This window comes from Polyodon spathula, chromosome 3 (genome assembly GCF_017654505.1).
Source record: "Polyodon spathula isolate WHYD16114869_AA chromosome 3, ASM1765450v1, whole genome shotgun sequence".
NCBI lineage: Eukaryota > Metazoa > Chordata > Actinopteri > Acipenseriformes > Polyodontidae > Polyodon > Polyodon spathula.
In genome coordinates, this window is record NC_054536.1 from 25,245,071 (window position 1) to 25,262,608 (window position 17,538).

Here is a 17,538-nt window from a genome sequence, read left to right on the forward strand (position 1 = left end):
TTACACAGAGAATTGTGAGGGTCTGGAATCAACTCCCCAGTAATGTTGTTGAAGCTGACACCCTGGGATCCTTCAAGAAGCTGCTTGATGAGATTTTGGGATCAATAAGCTACTAACAACCAAACGAGCAAGATGGGCCGAATGGCCTCCTCTCGTTTGTAAACTTTCTTATGTTCTTATGTTCTTATGTTCTTATGATGATTGTTGTTTACCAGTAAGTCCTATCTGAAGACCTTAGGCAGGAAATTATTTATTGTCATAAAGTTGGAGAAGGATACAAGAGGGATTTCCAAGCATTTGAGTATCCCAATTTCAACCACTGTTTCTATTATCAAGAAGTACAAGACTCATGGTACTGTCACAACACTCCCTCAGGTCAGGAAGAAAGAAGGTTCTTTCACCAAGTAGAAGAATTGTGAGGAAGGTTAATAACAATCAGAGATTGACTGCCAAAGATATTCAGAGTAAATTGACTGCAAGTGGGACTGAGGTTTCCATGTCAACCACAGGTCCAGTATTGCATGGTGAAGGTCTCAATAGTTGCAGGCCAAGGCACACATCAAAATCTACTCCAGAATGGGAACACTGTGCACATGAGAAGGCCTCGGAATTTGAATGAACTGGAACAATTTTGCGTTGAAGAATGGTCAAAAATCACTAAAGAACCATGCCAAAAGCTCATTGACAAATATCCTAATCGTTTAAAACAGGTTATTATTGCTAAAGGTGCCTCAACTAGCTTTAAATTTAATTTTCCTTGTCAGGGTATGAAAACTTTTGAATTAGCATTTTTGGAGTTTTGCAAACAAATTTTTAACATTTCAATTTAGCATTTTTGGAGTTTTGCAAAACAACTGCAAAACATTTTTACTATAATTATTTGCTTTCGAGAAATTTCTAGAAACGATAAATTTCCATTGGGGTATGTAAACTTTTGACTACAACTGTACATAATGTTCTGCGTTTCAAGTTTGTTTATTTTATTTTTTTAACTGGACTTCGCTTTTTACTGATTTATGCCCAATTTTTTGTCTATTATTCAATATTTTTCTCTGTACTACTTTCAAGGAAATTGTTGGAAAACATGGATCGAGAATTGATTAGTAGTTTGCTACGCATGTGGACTGGCAGAGCTATACTGGTGTTCTTTTCTGAAAAGAGACTAATATTGCAGATAGCAGACTGTTTGGTTCAAATTGCATGTACTGCTTACAATTGATAGAGACGTTGCGTCTACAAGCTTCTTGCCCAGCATTGACTGCAAGCTAACGAGATAACAATGCTGTGGACTTGAAGGGAACAGGCTCTAAAGACTTCAGAGAGATCGAAAGAGATAATGCCACTAGGATCAAAGGGGGTCGCAAGAAGATAACAAAAGGCAGATGTGTGGACCTTTTGTCTCCAGGAGTGTGAAGAATGCACTGAGTTCAGAGGTTGTCACACTAGACTACACACACACAATAAATTAAATTACCTTGACCCTTGGTTAAGTGTCAGAGAAAGGGGAGGCGGACCATCTACACAGAAGTGTATTTAATGTCATGCAAAACATTGTAATGATGAGTATTCTGTTTGTCCTGTACCTGGGACCAGACTCCCTACATATTTCAATAAACCTGGCAACTGATTGAAGAAAAGGACTCTGTGCATTCTCTTGAATCTACTTAATCACCATCATTTTTTGTAAGTTACTTCAGAAATAAACAATATTTTGACTAAAATGCTCTTTTTTTATTTGACTCCAACATTGTAATAAGCAGCCCTATGTTGTATCCTAAGACAGGGGTTCCCAACTGTGGGTGGGTTGGGGGAGCAATCACATTCCATTCATTTATTTATTTCTATTAATAGCGAAAAGCAGACGCCGGCAGCAGCTGTAACTGTAGAAAAATAAAATGTAGGGCAGTGTTAAGGTCATGTGATCGCTCTGCTGGCAGATGTAAAAAGTTGTTCAGTATTAATAAAATTACAATATGTTGAATCTGCTACCAAAGAATAGATTTGCAAAGTATAAAGAACAAAAAAAAGGCAGTTACAGGAGTCTGTATGCATTTGTACCGTGGGCTCAGTTTTGAGGTGCTGGAATAGGTTTTCTTTTGCAGAAATGTTTTAAAAATTCAATTGATCCCTATGAAACACATTTTTGTGACTAATTAGCTATAAACATTTAACATATATCAAAGTACTCAATATGTTTCAATATTAACTAAATCAAGTTATTAATCAAACTGACAAATCTTGTTACATATCAGTAACGGACTTATTAAAATGTTTGGATATACTGTTATTTTATTGATTACTGGCTCGTTCACAGTCGTCTTTAACGCTAGAATATGTTTTGTTAGAAAACAACAACAACAGTAATAATTACACTATGTAACACAATTTTTGTTCCTGGGTAGTAAGTGTTATTTCCTAACTGCTTATGCCTCAAAAGTATAGAAAATGGCTATTATTAACATTTTTGTATTACTTTAGTATAAATACATGTTAATTTGGATTCATATGTTGTTTTTTTCTGACTATGTGAACGAAAAGACACACTCTTGCCCGTTTTCCCATTGTAAATAGTGATATTTTGAAATATCACTGTCCTGGTCACAAAAGCAAAGTTTGTGGGGAATAATAGCCATTTTCTATGCTTTTGAGGCATAAGCAATTAGGAAATAACACTTACTACCCAGGAACAAAAAAAAAAAAAATTGTTACATGGTGTAATAATAATAATAATAATAATACACAGATTCAAGTTTCGCAGATGGATTTACTTTCACAAGTTTTCTTTTGGTTAAGTGGCACAGCTGCGCTCCGATTTTTTTTTATTTTTGTGATTTTGCAAGTTGTATTTGGTTGTACAGAGTAGTGGCAAAAAAAGAAACTTCTGCAAGGCTCTCGTTTCCCTCTGTATTTGTCTTTTTTAAAAGGTTTGACAAAAACGTCCAATTTATTTTATTTACTAAAATTTAAGTGTTTAAAAATGTATTTTCACTCAGTGCATATATATATGTGATTTCCATCTTTCACAATATTTATTCAAATGAATAAAGGACAGTTTAGATTAGGTTTATTTATGATATTACAGGTTTAAACATATAAAATAGTTTTAATTTGACATTTTCCCAAGAAGTGCTAGTAGTGGTCCACAGTGCTAATGCAGCTGAACAGGTGGGCCAGCTAAAAACATTTAGGAAACCCTGTCCCAGGATACAGCAGAAGTTTAGACAGCAAGAGGATCAAATAACATTCAGACGTGGTTCTCTGTCACTTCACAAACACATTATCACCTGATTATGTTGGCCAATTAAAGTCTGATTATTGTGGCAATTGTTGGGAGTAATAACTACTAGCTTGATCAAAAACAATTTAAATATTTACATGAAAATATTGTATTTTTAATGTATCAGGAATGGGGAGAAAACGTAAATCAGTTTATGAATATTCAAAAAAAAGCAAATGTTTCGAAAATATACAAAAAGCAAACATAGCAGAAGTGGGTGAGGTGAGGCAGAGGATGCATAGCGCTGCCGATACTGCTGCATTGAGGTGCATGTTTGCACTGACAATAATAACATATTCAAATATAAGCAACACAAACTAAAACAAGAAAGTCAGCTGAGAGACAAGCAATCCATTTACGCGGCTTTTGCACACGTTTTAATACAAGAGTGCAGAATGACTGTGTTAATGAGTTTGTCAGAGTGCTGTGCTTTGCTGGACAGCCACTGTTTATTGCAGAGAGGTATGTATTGGTGACTTTGTGTGACAGTACTGTCTGTCCATCAGATAAACACTGCCTAACGCTGACAATCTTAAATTATAAACATCTGACAGAAAAGGGTGATGCTTTAGTTGGTAAACTTATGGAATGCATTGATGGAAATGTCCAGTGTGAATTTTGATGCATCTCCCGATGGCCTGCACCGTCCAGTTCTGTAAATTCTCTTTTCTTTTTATGATTTCAAAAGGTGAATAAACCTGGCTTGTTTTGTGCTGAATTTTGTGTTCATACCTTTGCCATCAGCACAGCAATTGCCCAAACGTTCGCAAAGTACCAGCTAACTTGAGAAAACGTGGCTTCTACTTGCACAGATTCCACTTCATCATACATGCCAGGGACATTAAACTTGATCAGAAACCATAACTGCTACGCACGATTTTTAGAGGTTTCAATTAAATTTTTTTTTTACCGATTTTATCCCTACTTTAATATATGTAAAATAAACTTAGAAAAATTCTCTCTTTTTTTTTTTTAATAGACAAAAACACAGTACATGCCTATGTAACAACTTGGTAATAACTGGATAACTACTAATGGTTTCCCAAAAGCTCTGTGAGTGTAAAGCTCAACCCCGTCATGCCATTCAGTTTTGGTCTTCCATCTCAAACAGAAAAACACCACAACATATACTAAAGGTCCTGCTTATAATGTGTGGAGGAGGGCGTTTGTCCTTTGTACCAGGACAACAAAGAAAGCTCAGTGGTTAAACAGGTAGCACCCCCCTCTCCTCTTATTTCATTTTTGTATTAATATTTATTTTTTTACTGCTGTATTGTTCTGCTTACTTACTTGGTGGATGACATTTTCTTCAAACAAACCATTGTTTCACTATCCCTCACAAGGGAAGAGAGACATCTGAACATTTGTGTTTCTTGGCATTTTCTGCCTCTCACATTTCACAGAAGCATTTAGAAAACTTTGTGGGAAGATATAAACCTCAAAAGGCTCAAAGTCAGGGGTTTGTTTGGATAAAGAAACTCAGGGGCACCAAAGATCTAGGAAGACCTGATAGCGTTGGCGTCTAAAGGCTCTGGATAAGCAGACAACCCGCACTACTAAAAAAAATAACTAAAATTAAAATAATAATTCTTGGTTAGAAAAAACATGGTACCATGGTCTGCACAGAACAATGCTTTGCTGTATTCATGTTTTTCAAGAGTCAAGTTGGCTGCAAGTCCAGAGGTGCAATCTCAACGATTCACTTACTGAAATGCCACATTTGGAGCAGAATAAAAGCCAGGCTATTTTGGTTCCTGGTTAGCATGCTGCTGCATTTGTCTCACACTAGTTTGCACAGACCTAACAATTTAAAAAGCATATTAAACACACTGCGAGGTGAGCTTCATATCTCCCCATACAAGGATGCTACTCAGTCACTTAGACCATTTTATCATGCCTTTGAGAAGAAAAAAACAAAACATGAAAAAAAAGAACATAAAGGCAATGCGATTCAAACACCAGTGTTGTTTAAAGCAATCCCAAGCGTTAAAGCCGTACTTGAGAAAAAGAGCACCACAGCCATTTTAAAGGGGGGATCTCATTGGGGCTTAAGATTAATTATGAATGTATAATATAAAAAGTTTGCAATCAAAAAGAAAATCAGAACCGTGTGCTTGTCTTGTTTCAGCTATCCGCATGTCCTGACTCATGTGCTGCAGGTACCTGGCTTGTGCCACTGAATCACGTTCTACACATATGCTGTTGCAGTTGGGAGAGTGCAAAGGAGAACCATAAAGTGCCAACGAAGCAACAAGATCTCTTTCATTTTTAACACCGGTTTGGATGTCGAGTAGAACTCCCCACAGCACTGCAACTCCATTTTCTAGTAGGATTCTTGGAAGAAGAAGCAAGAGTCTCTATCTCTCTCTCTCTCTCATAAAGTGGACAGAAAACCAGATTAGAGCTAACCATGTTTGAAAATACAAGTCTAAATAGATACAGTACACCTAGGGGTGATGTTCCTGATCCCCCCAGCTACACAGTAGGAAAGGAGTAGTTATAAATAGTCAGAACACAAGCCTGAGCACTTCAGGATTAAGTCTATACACCATAAACGTTTTGAAACTCCAGGAAGGCTACAATGAATACTACATTAGTCTTTCATGGGCATGTTCTCCTCATTGTTGCTATGGTTTGAAGTTTTGAGATTTACATTCTTCCGCTTTAGATTTTCCCGAGTCTTCGCTGAGAAACGGGACAGAAATGCTTCCCACTGTGTGGCTGTATTATCTCAAGTTGATTTTACTTCACTTGAACAAACAGATTATAAAAACATTTCCTGACCCCAAACATATTCTGAGCTGTATATTTCTATTTTAAAATGCACTCTGTTGATACAAAAGTTATTTTCCACTCTGAGAACAGCTGGCCAATCAGTAACAGGGTCTTTTGAAAAGGAAGTGCCCCCCCCCCCCCCCCCCACCCACCCGCACACACAAGGGGAATGGGGGGTGCAACAGCGGCCAATCAGTAACAGGGTCATTTGAACAGGAATATGTCCCTGGCCCCCCCCACCCCCGGGGCCGGGGGAAGGGGAATGGGGGTACCGCTGTCATTCCTTTGTTATCTCTGCAGCTGAGAGACAACAATCCCCCCCCCCCCCCAAAAGTCAATGTCACAGTATATTCCCCAGCCTTCTAAATTCCTTTCCACCAAAGTCAGTCCAAAGAACATTAGTTCAGCAGGGCAGATCACAGGAGTATCTTGGACTTAACCTACACTTGTTCATTCTCAAAGTCTCTGAAGAATAAATTTCATTAACACAACTGACCACAAGTTACAAACGTACTTCGCTATTTGTTTAGTTTTAGCATCAACAATTGCTCCTCTTAACATAACATTTTAGTAATCCTACAAGTCAACAGTAGCTGCCATTGATGGGAGGGGGGGGGGGGGGGTGGTAGTTTGTTGTTTTTAGAAGTGTAAACAGCCTGCAAGTGGGGTCCCCCTTATGCCACTGCCAATAGAAACAGGTTAATTTCCATCAGCAGAGCGAGACCGTACCCAATTGGTAATATTGTTTGAAATGATCTGATATAGGAAGTGTTACACCTCAAACTGCAAAAAATAAATAAATAAAATAAATAATGTTAAAAATGCAAAAAAAAAAACAAACAAAAAAAAAAAAAAAAACAGCATCCTGCACTTTGACAATTTTCAAATGTGTTTAAACGGTGACATTTTTTTTAAACAGAGACACTAACTCGTTCACAAATAGTTTCCAGTCCCCGCCACCTGTTTTTTTTTTTTTTTTTTTAAATCTCAAAACAGGAAGCTGCACTCCACCCTGAAACTAATCACTCACTTCTAAAAATAGCTTAGAGAAAGTTGTAAACAGGCAGACAGGGTAGAATCACGACAACTGACAGACACATTCACTTGAACCGCTTCACTTTCCATGGCTCAGATACTAACACCATTGAGTAAGAAAAACACAAGAGGGTTCAGGCTTTCATCGGGAAGGGAACCCTAGGATACAAGCCGAACAGGCACATACACAGTAATAATTAATTCAAATCATAGCATTTCTTTTTAGTTACACACAAATAAGAATTAACTTAACAAAAGAAGGAATTTTACTAAGATATATATATCAACCTTGGTTAACTTGACTGGTGGACAACTCGACACCTTAGCTTGGTCCCGGATTTTCTCCATGTAAAATATATGCATTCTGCCCCTCTTCATTTTTTAATTAGACACCACGCTTTACTGGTAACTTGACACTTATTACCGGTACCAAAGGGATGTTAAAAAGACTAGTGAATAACTTGACAATGTCGTTTCACATGACTGAACTCTACTCGACACTCTTGTTTCACGTGACTGAACTCTGACTGGAAACGGACAGTTCATTCATTCCTTCACAACTACCAGGTGCAGCTGGTTACAGTATCAATGAGTCAGAAGTGAACAATTAGTTCTCGTTCAATTGGCTGTGGTTATTCGGGATAACAAGCTTGTCAGCAGAACTTTCAAAGCGCAAGTTTTGGCACACAATTCTTGAATTCTGTGTGAAACTGCAAGCTGTTCATTATTGTTTTTGTTCACCGAGTTAATTCCGTATAATGTACATTTGTTAACTTTTGCTATTTAAGCCATCAGATTAGACAGTACATGCCAATACCTAAAAGTATAGGTCAACAGTGTGGCTGGATTATTTTCATAAAAATAACACTGTAGTTATTTTATTCATTCATACTTTAAATCGAACTATACAAGTTGTACCGAGTTTGTACAGTACTGTAATCTGTAATTGATTCATTCACTGCAGTTCTTTCAACCCTTTCAAAAAGGACATTTATCTAAAAATAAACTTGTAACTACAGCAATACTGTAAATTTTCAAGTTCTGTTACTTACATGCATGTTAATGCCATGGCTCATGTGCACCCGTGGTTAACTCGACACCTTGGATAAGTCAGCACTAAATGGCATCCCCGTGGGGTGTCAAGTTACCCCAGGTTGACTGTGAAATATTATTATATAAAATACACAGATAAAAGGTGCCCTGTGTGTGTCTTCCTCTAGGATCCCAGCATTCCAAAGTCTAATTCTTCTCACTGAAAATGGCTGGAGCCTCTTATGTTTTTCTTACTTTATGAATACACTCTGAGATCCTCACCCTTTAATCAATTCTGTCAGCTACTGTAACAATCCCCGTCAGTCATGCTGTAAAGATTAAGCAGACAGCATACTGTAGACTCCTGACTTTTGCCTCTGGAGACCTAGGCTGAATGCCCCATCATATTATTTCACATGAAATACATACATAAAGAATAAAAAGACTTGAAGCAAATATCACAAGTGTCGGTGTGTGATACTCACTGCAGGCACTGCAGGTGAAGCAAACGTTGTGGTACAGGTTCCCCATGGCTTGACATGCCTGCCTCGCTCCATAGACGCCTTTGTTACACTTCACACAGGTCCCTGTAAAGCAACCAAAACAGTTTATTACTGTACCGCCTCAGCAAATCTCCAATATATCTCCAGTCAAAATCTTTTTAGTTTCAGCTTATATCAACAACTGTGAGGGAATAGGGATGCATATCCCTGGAGAAAGTTCAGAGTTCCTAAAGATATACATTATGTTTTCAAGGGCATCCCAACAAACCAAGTATAACATAACAATAATACCAGTAATTAATCACAGATCAAAATACAATGGAGGGGGTTCATTAATTTGACAAACAGGACAAGCATACCTTGCAGGCATTATGCCCAATATTACTGGGCTGGATCAAAGCTTAAAGTACACTGGGCCCAAATGTGCTGGGTTAAAATACATCAGTTGAAAATGGAAATCATGAGCATTTCAGGCAGCCATCTCTCGGTGAACTCCTCAACTGTGAATCAACACATCATGTGACCACTGCATCCTGGCACACGCCAAGTGTTCCGCTTTCTCTTTGCCAATTAGCTTTACAGAGGAGTGGTAGGAAAAGGGCGACACTCAATACCATAAATCCATGAAATCCAGAAAGCTTTTTAAGTACAAAGAATCAGAAGACTGTAATCAAGGGCTTCTTATTACAGGGAAATATAATTCAATTTGTTTATTTGGCTTGGCGGGCAGTGCCACTTTCTTTTTTATATACAATATAAGGTTCCCAGCGTAAGAAACAGCATGTACTGTAGCCAAAGGTCGTAGACTCAGTCCTCACTCAAGAGGCACAGTTAAAGTAGCTCTGTTGCACTGCATGGCTGTGTGTCAGATTTGTCTCCACTTTGACTTGCACAGTAACCCTGGAATATGTAAGGGATTGTTTCAAGATTAAGGAGAATTTCTTGGCTAGGCTTGAAATACAGTGGGGCATTTGGCAATTTAGTTTTCAATGGCAGACACAAATCGGGGGAAAAGCTTATATCATAAATTAAAAATTGTTAATAAAACTAAAAGGGTCACCCCAAATCACAGCAATGTGCCCTCACAAGTGATTATCTATTACTAGCCAGTGTGCATTTAAAATTAAAAATACTTCAAAAGACTTATACCATAAGAGGCATGGTAAACTGCTTCTACAAAAAAATGTTTTAAAAAAACCTGTCCCGATTGGATGGGTAAGGTTCCAGGCTGACTGGAAGCACAGAAAAACACACTAACAGCTGGGGCGTGTTTGACTATTATCTTCTAATTTTCCCAATATTTAGTTATTTTATAAGTAATTTTTTTTAAAAGTTGGCACACCGTTGTGTGTTCAAATTATCATTAAAACATCACCTTTAAAACAAAAAGCTGTGTAAGTTTAATAAAAATCTGGGTTCCTAAAGGCTTAACCCAGCTTCATGGTGAAATCATTTCATTACTTTTACAGAGCTAAATAGAAGCCCCTGGCTGATATTTTTCAAATAACTGCCAAGGCCCAGCTCTGCTATACTCCAGTGTTTTCCCCTGATCAGCCCAGTCACTGTCTGGAACTCATGACAAGCTGTAGCGCAATGCGATAATTGCATACAGTTCTGTATATTCCTAGGAAAGGTTTTACACCACAAAAAACAAAAGGGGCCCTTGTTCCTTCAGAACTCAGCAACGTCATGTGGACAGCCGCTGCCTGCATCCTCAGTACATCTACTTATGACCAAACCATTTGTCTGGGGCCAGCCAGAAAGGAAAACACACTAAGCTTATAAAAGCATTGAATAATCTTACACCTTTATGTCACATAGTTTTTTCATTACGGCTAAAGAGGTGGCAAGTAGCTGACTCAGGTTTCTGAAAAGCAGCTTTTATTATATAAACCCTCCCACGGCTTTTCTGCTGTACAGACAACCGCGTGACTTACGCCTCAATAACAGCCAAGCCCTCAGTGTGGATATGTGGAGATCGTGTCTTTAGGGATTTTGATCTTCCACATAATTTAGACAGGAACACGATAAACATTGCTTGTAAAAGAACGCCGTTATATAGTTAATTTGCAGTGCATGATAACAAGAACACAGTTGTGTACCAAAAATGAACGCACTACATAGTACAAGACCTTTTGGGTCTTCAACATCCAAATACTAGAAAGGCCACCTAAAAACCCTCTCAACGAGATTATGATTATGCTCAAGGTATGTCTGTGTACTGTGTGTGTATATAAGTATATAAACGCATTTCTGTTTAGAGCGCTCTATATACACACATAGAAACATACTGTAGATACATATACAGTACATCCACAGAGACACAAACACAGTCACAGACTAAACACTTATTTGAAACACAAATAATTATTCTGGAGTTCAGTACTTCACAGCAGTTAGAGCAAATCCAGTCTGCCTCCCTGACTAGAAACCTGAATCTGGCAAAAGAAAACTATTTTAAGATGGACTTGATAGTAATGAAAAAAAAAAAAAAGTTTCCTCCTTGACCTGAAAAGAACATCTGCAATAAGCCTATATCAGTACTTTGTGTTAGTACAGAAAACTGACACACACATGAAGCCTCACCACAGCCAAGCAGCCTTTGGACTCTGGGATCCACACCGAGTCTTGGCAAGCAAAAAGGCAAATTTGGAGCAGTCACAAGAGTTGCTTCCAGCTTTAGTTAAACTACTGGAAGCCATATAAAAGTGTATATCAAAAAGCAGACCTACCACGTTTCAAAAAATATGGCTGGTGGCTATGAATAATTTATTGTCACTTGTCAATTACCCGTCCTGTGAAGAAGCCTGCCAATTAGAAAACAAAGATAACAACTGACAGTTTCATACTTTCTTTAATCCGATTCTGTGCAACATTCCTAACGTCTTACTGTATTTTTTTATATATGCATTCAAAAAATAAATGAAATAAATGAATGACTAGGAGCCCTGGGTGTGAAGCAGAGATTCACAAGTGAAATGATGGTTACTGTCTATTGGCCAAAAGCAACAAACTCTACACAGGTGGACCGAGCCATAATCCAACATAGGCCTCCAGAGATGAAATACATAATAACTAGCTAGACATTTCTACTGCCCACGCAATGTCGAATTCTATACATTTTGTGTCCAGTGGGTCTCAGGAACTCTTTTTAATCCCAGTCAGTTACAGTACACACAGCCACAGAAGTTTCTGTGTGGAACTGTGTTTTGTTCACATGTTGCTCAAAGGGAAGGCCATACATTCTGCTGTACATCCACACTGAAGTGAGACCACTCTTGTCATTGCCCAAGTCTACAGGATTTGTCCTGAATTGTGGGGGCTCACTACAATTTCCTAGCTGCATTGGGGTGGCATGCTTTGGTAAAAATACTGTACTGTGCTCCAGATTCACCAAGCATTTTGATGCAACGATTTTTTTACGAAACAATGTAGAACTACTTGTAGTTAGAAAACTTTTTACATTCTTAACATAGTGCCTTTGAATAAACAGTGCAGCTGGTAGTTTTGGAAATACTGCAAAAGCACCTACTATAGCTTTTCCCTTTTAAATAAAAAAAAAGGCCAAAATATAGACTGATATTTATATGTAGTAGACATAAAAAAACCAGTTCTGGTACAATATGGATAATAAAATGTTGTTATATGAAATAAGATGACATTTAATGGGAAATAAATTTTGGAACAATTTACTGTAGGCCCAGAAATGCTATAATTTGTAATGTCCCTGCCTGTATCTTTTCAGGGAGAGTGATTCCCCTTGAACATTGAAATAGGACCCATCTGACGAGTCTTCAACAAAAACACGCCAACGTGACGGAAACTCAAACACCAGGGCGTCTGTCGAGCACAGGTTTTACATGATTCCCAGCACAGCAGCCAAGGAACTGTGTGACCCCTGGCAGGATTATTTCCTACTGCCTCTTTCCCAAATACCTCCTTTGTGACATTTCAGCCAAAGTATATAATGTACACAAGTTGATTGTTACAAAACCAGAGGTCACAAGTCAGAATTGAAAGGTCACCACATCATGTGATTTCTTTGAAATCCCACAATGATTTTATAGGCTCAGATAATGCCAGGTGCATTCACATCCAGAGAAAAAATATATATTAAAATCAATAAATGAAAAACAGTCCCCAGATCCAATCAGAATTCTGGTGAACATCATACAAAGTTAAGGGAAAGATAAAATGACACGTGAAGCTACTTAAACTTTAAACATGTAAAACTCTGTCTACAGCTTCCAAGTGCACATATAATACAGCAGCCACAGACTTGTAACTGTATATAGTCTGTTAAACAATATAATTTAGATTACAGTATTTCTGGCCTGACTGTGGAACAAGAACATGTATGGGGAGCGTAATGGTCTATTGTGATGACATACTGTAGCGACCTGCAAAATAGAAGCTATTTATTGTACAGCAGTATAGCCACAACACTCAAAACTTCAGCAGCCTAATTAAAGAATCCAATCCACTAACACCAATTAAAGAAACAGCAACAGAAAAAAAAAATCTAGATTAGCTGTGGCTACTGGAGAGGTTACTGTAAAAGTGAACACATTGGAGGGAAAGCAGGTAACAGCAGCCTGCATGCGATTTGATCCAAGTGGAGCGACGCATGCAGGCTCAAGGTCTAATTACATTTGCAAAAACTAAGAAAAAAACCCCCCAAAAACGCCCTTTTAAAATCAGATGATCTTTAACGATCTATGTAGCAGGACAGCCTGAAAATATGACAAGACAAAAGATACAAATTTAAGAACTGCAACCCTGAGTCCTTACCAAAGTAATCCACTTTCGCTTCCATCTCTTGTTCCAGGCGCTTAGTAATAGCTTCTAATTTTATTTCGGCAGCAGACAGCCCCTCATCCGGCTGTACAAGAAGAGTCTGGCAGGGCAGTTTGATCACCCTGGGTGGGGTGGAGGTTTCCTGAGTGGAGATGTCACAGGAAGATCCCCGCTGAGAATTGCTTGTTGGCAACGGAGGAGGAGGACTGTCAAAAGTCGAGCTGACCGGGACAGCAGCGGCCAGCTGGCTGCTTGGAGGATGACCCTCGGTATAGCTTCTGGAGCTGGACTGCGGGAAAAGTGGCTGGCTGCTTGCATTGCTAAAGCCACCTCCATTGTCATTGGTGTCAAATGGAACTTGTTCGGCGTGCACCGAGAGGTTGCTGGAGAAATCCTGCCAGTTCGGGCCCACTGGATACGGCAGACAGCGAGATCTTGGACTCTCGGGCTGCTGACCATGTTGTATGAAATCATAAAGCTCACCTTCAGGTCTGGTGTCACCTAGAGCAGAATACACTACTTCATGACTGGAAGGTTGCTGGCTGGGATGCTGTGGTTCCTGCTGTTGTTGCTGCTGGTAATAGTGGTAGTTGCAGTCAGTGTTAGGTTTAACAGGACTGTCTGGGCCTAGAGGCTCAGTTTCTGGACTGCTGCCTGCATTTCTCACATCTGGAGCTGTGGCCTTTTGGATAGGACAGCTCTGGAAAGATGCAGTGGAGGAAGGGGTAGAGAAAGATCGTTGGTGAGGCAGCCCTGTCTGTGTTTGGTTGAAAGATGGTGCAGTGGACAAAGGCAACAATGGGGGCAGAGTATTGGAAAATGAGGCAGACCTCTGACCTACTGGCTTCTGCTCCAAGGTTCTGTGTTGCTGCTGTTGGTATTGTGGATTCGGGTCAGTAAAGATGGGGCTTGTAGCTTCTTGGTCATCCTGGCTGGGAAACCGATTGTGTGACCCAGCCCTGCTGCACCCTGGGCCTGTTTGTTGCTTCAAAGGATGCTCCCCAACCGTCTGGCTCTCATAATTGTTTCCACTGATGGGACACCTGCTGGCTGAGAGCTCTTCTTGTGGGTATCTGTTCAGTTTCTGCATTTCATAAAGGTGCTGGTTTGTGTTGACATTGCCAGACATGGGTCCCGACAATATCGGCGGTTTGGCTGCGGCTTCACCAGCCCGTCTGTTGTTACTGTTGATAGGTGGCCTGTTGGTGTATAACACCGCGTTGTCCGAAGCTCTGTTCTGCAGCAGATTCATCTTGTGACAACCGACAACCCCTCCGTTAACCCTCCCAGATGCCGCAGTGGCTGCGGCTAGATTATTGTTTGCAATTTCCTCTTGGTGTTTTTTCAAATGGATTTTTGTCATTTTAGAGGCAAAAACTTTTCTGGTTTCTTCAAAGTCCGGATTGTTGCCCGCGTCTCTTCTTGTTCTGAACAGTCCATCTCTGGATGCCTCATACATATTGAGATCCTCAATAAATTTACTAGCCTCCAGCCCTAGATCGTCGTATTTATCCATCGTAGCTTTTTTCTTTTCTTTTAGGCTGTGTACAAGTTCAATACGCTGTTAATATTATTTCGCTTAAGTCTTTAATGTAGGCAAATTAGTTTCACAGTCGCCTCGGTCTGATACCAGGAGAACTCAGATACAGCCTTGCTAATTTAATCACGTCAATTTTCTCATTAATCTTTAAAATAAATGCCTAATAATAAACTAGAAAAAAACAAAACAAACGTAAATTAAAATTACGCAGATAATGATTTATGTATGAATTGTGTCGTACCGTAACTTTTTTTTTTCTATTTGAAAAACACAACAGAACTAGCAAATACCTTTACATTAGTCCCGTCTAGTTTCTTCATATCCATAAATCACGGGATATCCAAACCAACAGTACAATATAAAAGAGCAAAAACTGTATTCCGTCTAGTGTTGTGTGGAACAGGTGGTGTTGTTGTTTTTATAATTGTTTTTTATTTGTATATTCCAGTGATGGAACTTTTTAAAGCTAAAACGTGGGAACGCCGTGCTCGCACAAGTTATTCTGCTCCCAACAGGATACTGTCTGACACTGTTAGTTACGTTTCAACTTTTTTTCCACTTTCCAAACCTATGCAGTCGCTCAATGCGGAAGCCGCAGTCCACTTTCTTATTATTTAAAAAAAAAAAAAAAATACAAAAAATGTGTAGCCAAAATGTTTAGCAGACCGAGTCCCACCAGCTAACTTGCGTTGTTGTAACTTAACCTTTTTTAAGCGCATTAACATTAGTCGTGCAAACAAATAAGGGCATACGAGTATAAGCACCAGCTGAAACTTTTAAAGAAATACACTGAATAAGCACAGTGCAAAAGAAAGGAGTTCATTGGACGCACAGGGAAAGGAGCATTCGTCATTAAAGGGACATGACTAATAGTCCCATCACCTGCATCTGTAGTCTACTCTATTGCTTCCGTTATATGCTCTAGTTAAAATGTTTTTGGATACAGTATTTTGTAAGATATGTGAAACGTGTCATAGGATGGGCCTTTGACTGTCTTCTTTGGGAGAGGGGCGCTATGCATTAGACATATGTATACTACCGGTCAAACGTTTTAGAACACCTCAATTTTTCCAGTTTTTATTGAAATTTACGCAGTTTAATGTCTCAATGTACTCTGAAATTAAAGCATAGAACAAATAAACAATTGGAGATAAAAAAAAAAGAAATCATGGAATCGTTTTGTTTAACAAAATTTAATCTAAATTTTTTACTCATCAAAGTAACCACCTTTTGCAGATATAACAGCCCAACAGACTCGTGGCATTCTTTCTACAATGGAAATCAAATATTGTTTGGAAAGTTCTTCCCAACACTGTTGCAGAAGTTCCCACAAATGTGTTGCACTTGTAGTTTGCTTTGCACCCTACTGTTCAGTTCATCCCAAACCAGCTCAATGGGGTTTAAGTCTGGAGACTGTGGTGGCCATTCCATGATTTGAAGCCTACAGTCTTGTTTTTTTCTTCTAAGGTAGTTTTGACATAGCCTGGAGGTATGTTTTGGGTCTATCTTGCTGTAGGATGAACCCCAGAGGGTATTGCATGGCGCTGCAAAATGCTGTGGTAGCCGTTTTGGTTCAGGGTGCCACTCACTCTGTGCAAGTTGCCGACTCTGGATCCAGCAAAAGAGCCCCAGACCATCACACTTCCTCCTCCATGTTTGACAGTTGGTGTCACACACCAAGGAACCATCCTTTCGCCTACTCGACGGCGTACAAAAACCCTGCGTGGTGATATATATATGGAAATGGGGCAAGCAGAGTAAATATTTTTCCAATTCCCAACTTTTGGCTTGGTCACTAAGACCAGAGTTGCTTGAATTTCCAGCAGGATAATTAAAAAACAAAAAAAAACAAAAAAAAAAAAAAAAACCGCAACAACAAAAAAAAAAAAACTTTAGAGCTGAAAACATGTAAATGAAATGTGTTGAAATGCACTGAAACATTGCATTTTCATTCCAGTACTTTTGGTTTGTAACATGTTATGTGCACTTATATGCATGTTTTGTTGGTCATTGTGAAGGATATAGTGCTATGTAGCCTTTATGATGGTGTTTTGAATGCTACATCCCATCAGATATTGTACACTTTATAAATGATAGCACCCGTCCTTTTGGATTATTTTCCAGCATAGTACCGAAACATGTCTGTCATTATTTCAAGTTGCAGGCTGATAATGTAGTTTCTGGGCAAGGGAAATATGACAGCTAAAGCGTTGAAATTTGTATTGGTGGATGTTCAAACACTCAGGAACCTGATTGTGTTTGGTTTGTGCTGTAAAGCTTCCAAGAAAATGCCATACTTCTAAAATATGACACATTTTTTATTAACTTCACCTTGGGGAAGAGTTCTGGTCAGGATTGAGGTACTGTAAAGAGAAGAAGCTGTGACTGTTATAGTTCCACACCTTTCATAGACACTAAATTAAAAAGCACCAAAAAAAAAAAAAAAAAAAGATTAGCCATATAATAATAATAATAAATAATAATAATAATAATAATAATAATAATAATAATAATAATAATAGTAATTGTTCGCTCACAGTTTTTATTTGGGTCTCCTCAATGAAGAGGTAAATGTTAGA

The 17,538-nt window shown here is 38.8% G+C and overlaps 1 protein-coding gene across 3 annotated transcripts in view; it reads right to left on the reverse strand.

The window, feature by feature from the left end:
* The window catches only part of LOC121312899 (LIM domain-containing protein 1-like), a 30,731-nt gene extending 14,928 nt beyond the window's left edge, over positions 1-15,803 (reverse strand). The window contains exons 1-3 of one of the 3 annotated variants that reach the window (XM_041244794.1): positions 15,250-15,803; positions 13,414-14,960; positions 8,605-8,706 (exon numbers count right to left, since the gene is read on the reverse strand). In XM_041244794.1, coding sequence (XP_041100728.1) covers positions 8,605-8,706; positions 13,414-14,935 — 1,624 coding nt within the window. In that variant the 5' untranslated portion in view covers positions 14,936-14,960; positions 15,250-15,803. Of the gene's footprint in view, positions 1-8,604; positions 8,707-13,413 lie in introns of all 3 variants that reach the window. The other 2 variants (XM_041244795.1, XM_041244793.1) reach the window with 2 other exon arrangements.
* Between the last annotated feature and the right edge of the window lie 1,735 nt (positions 15,804-17,538).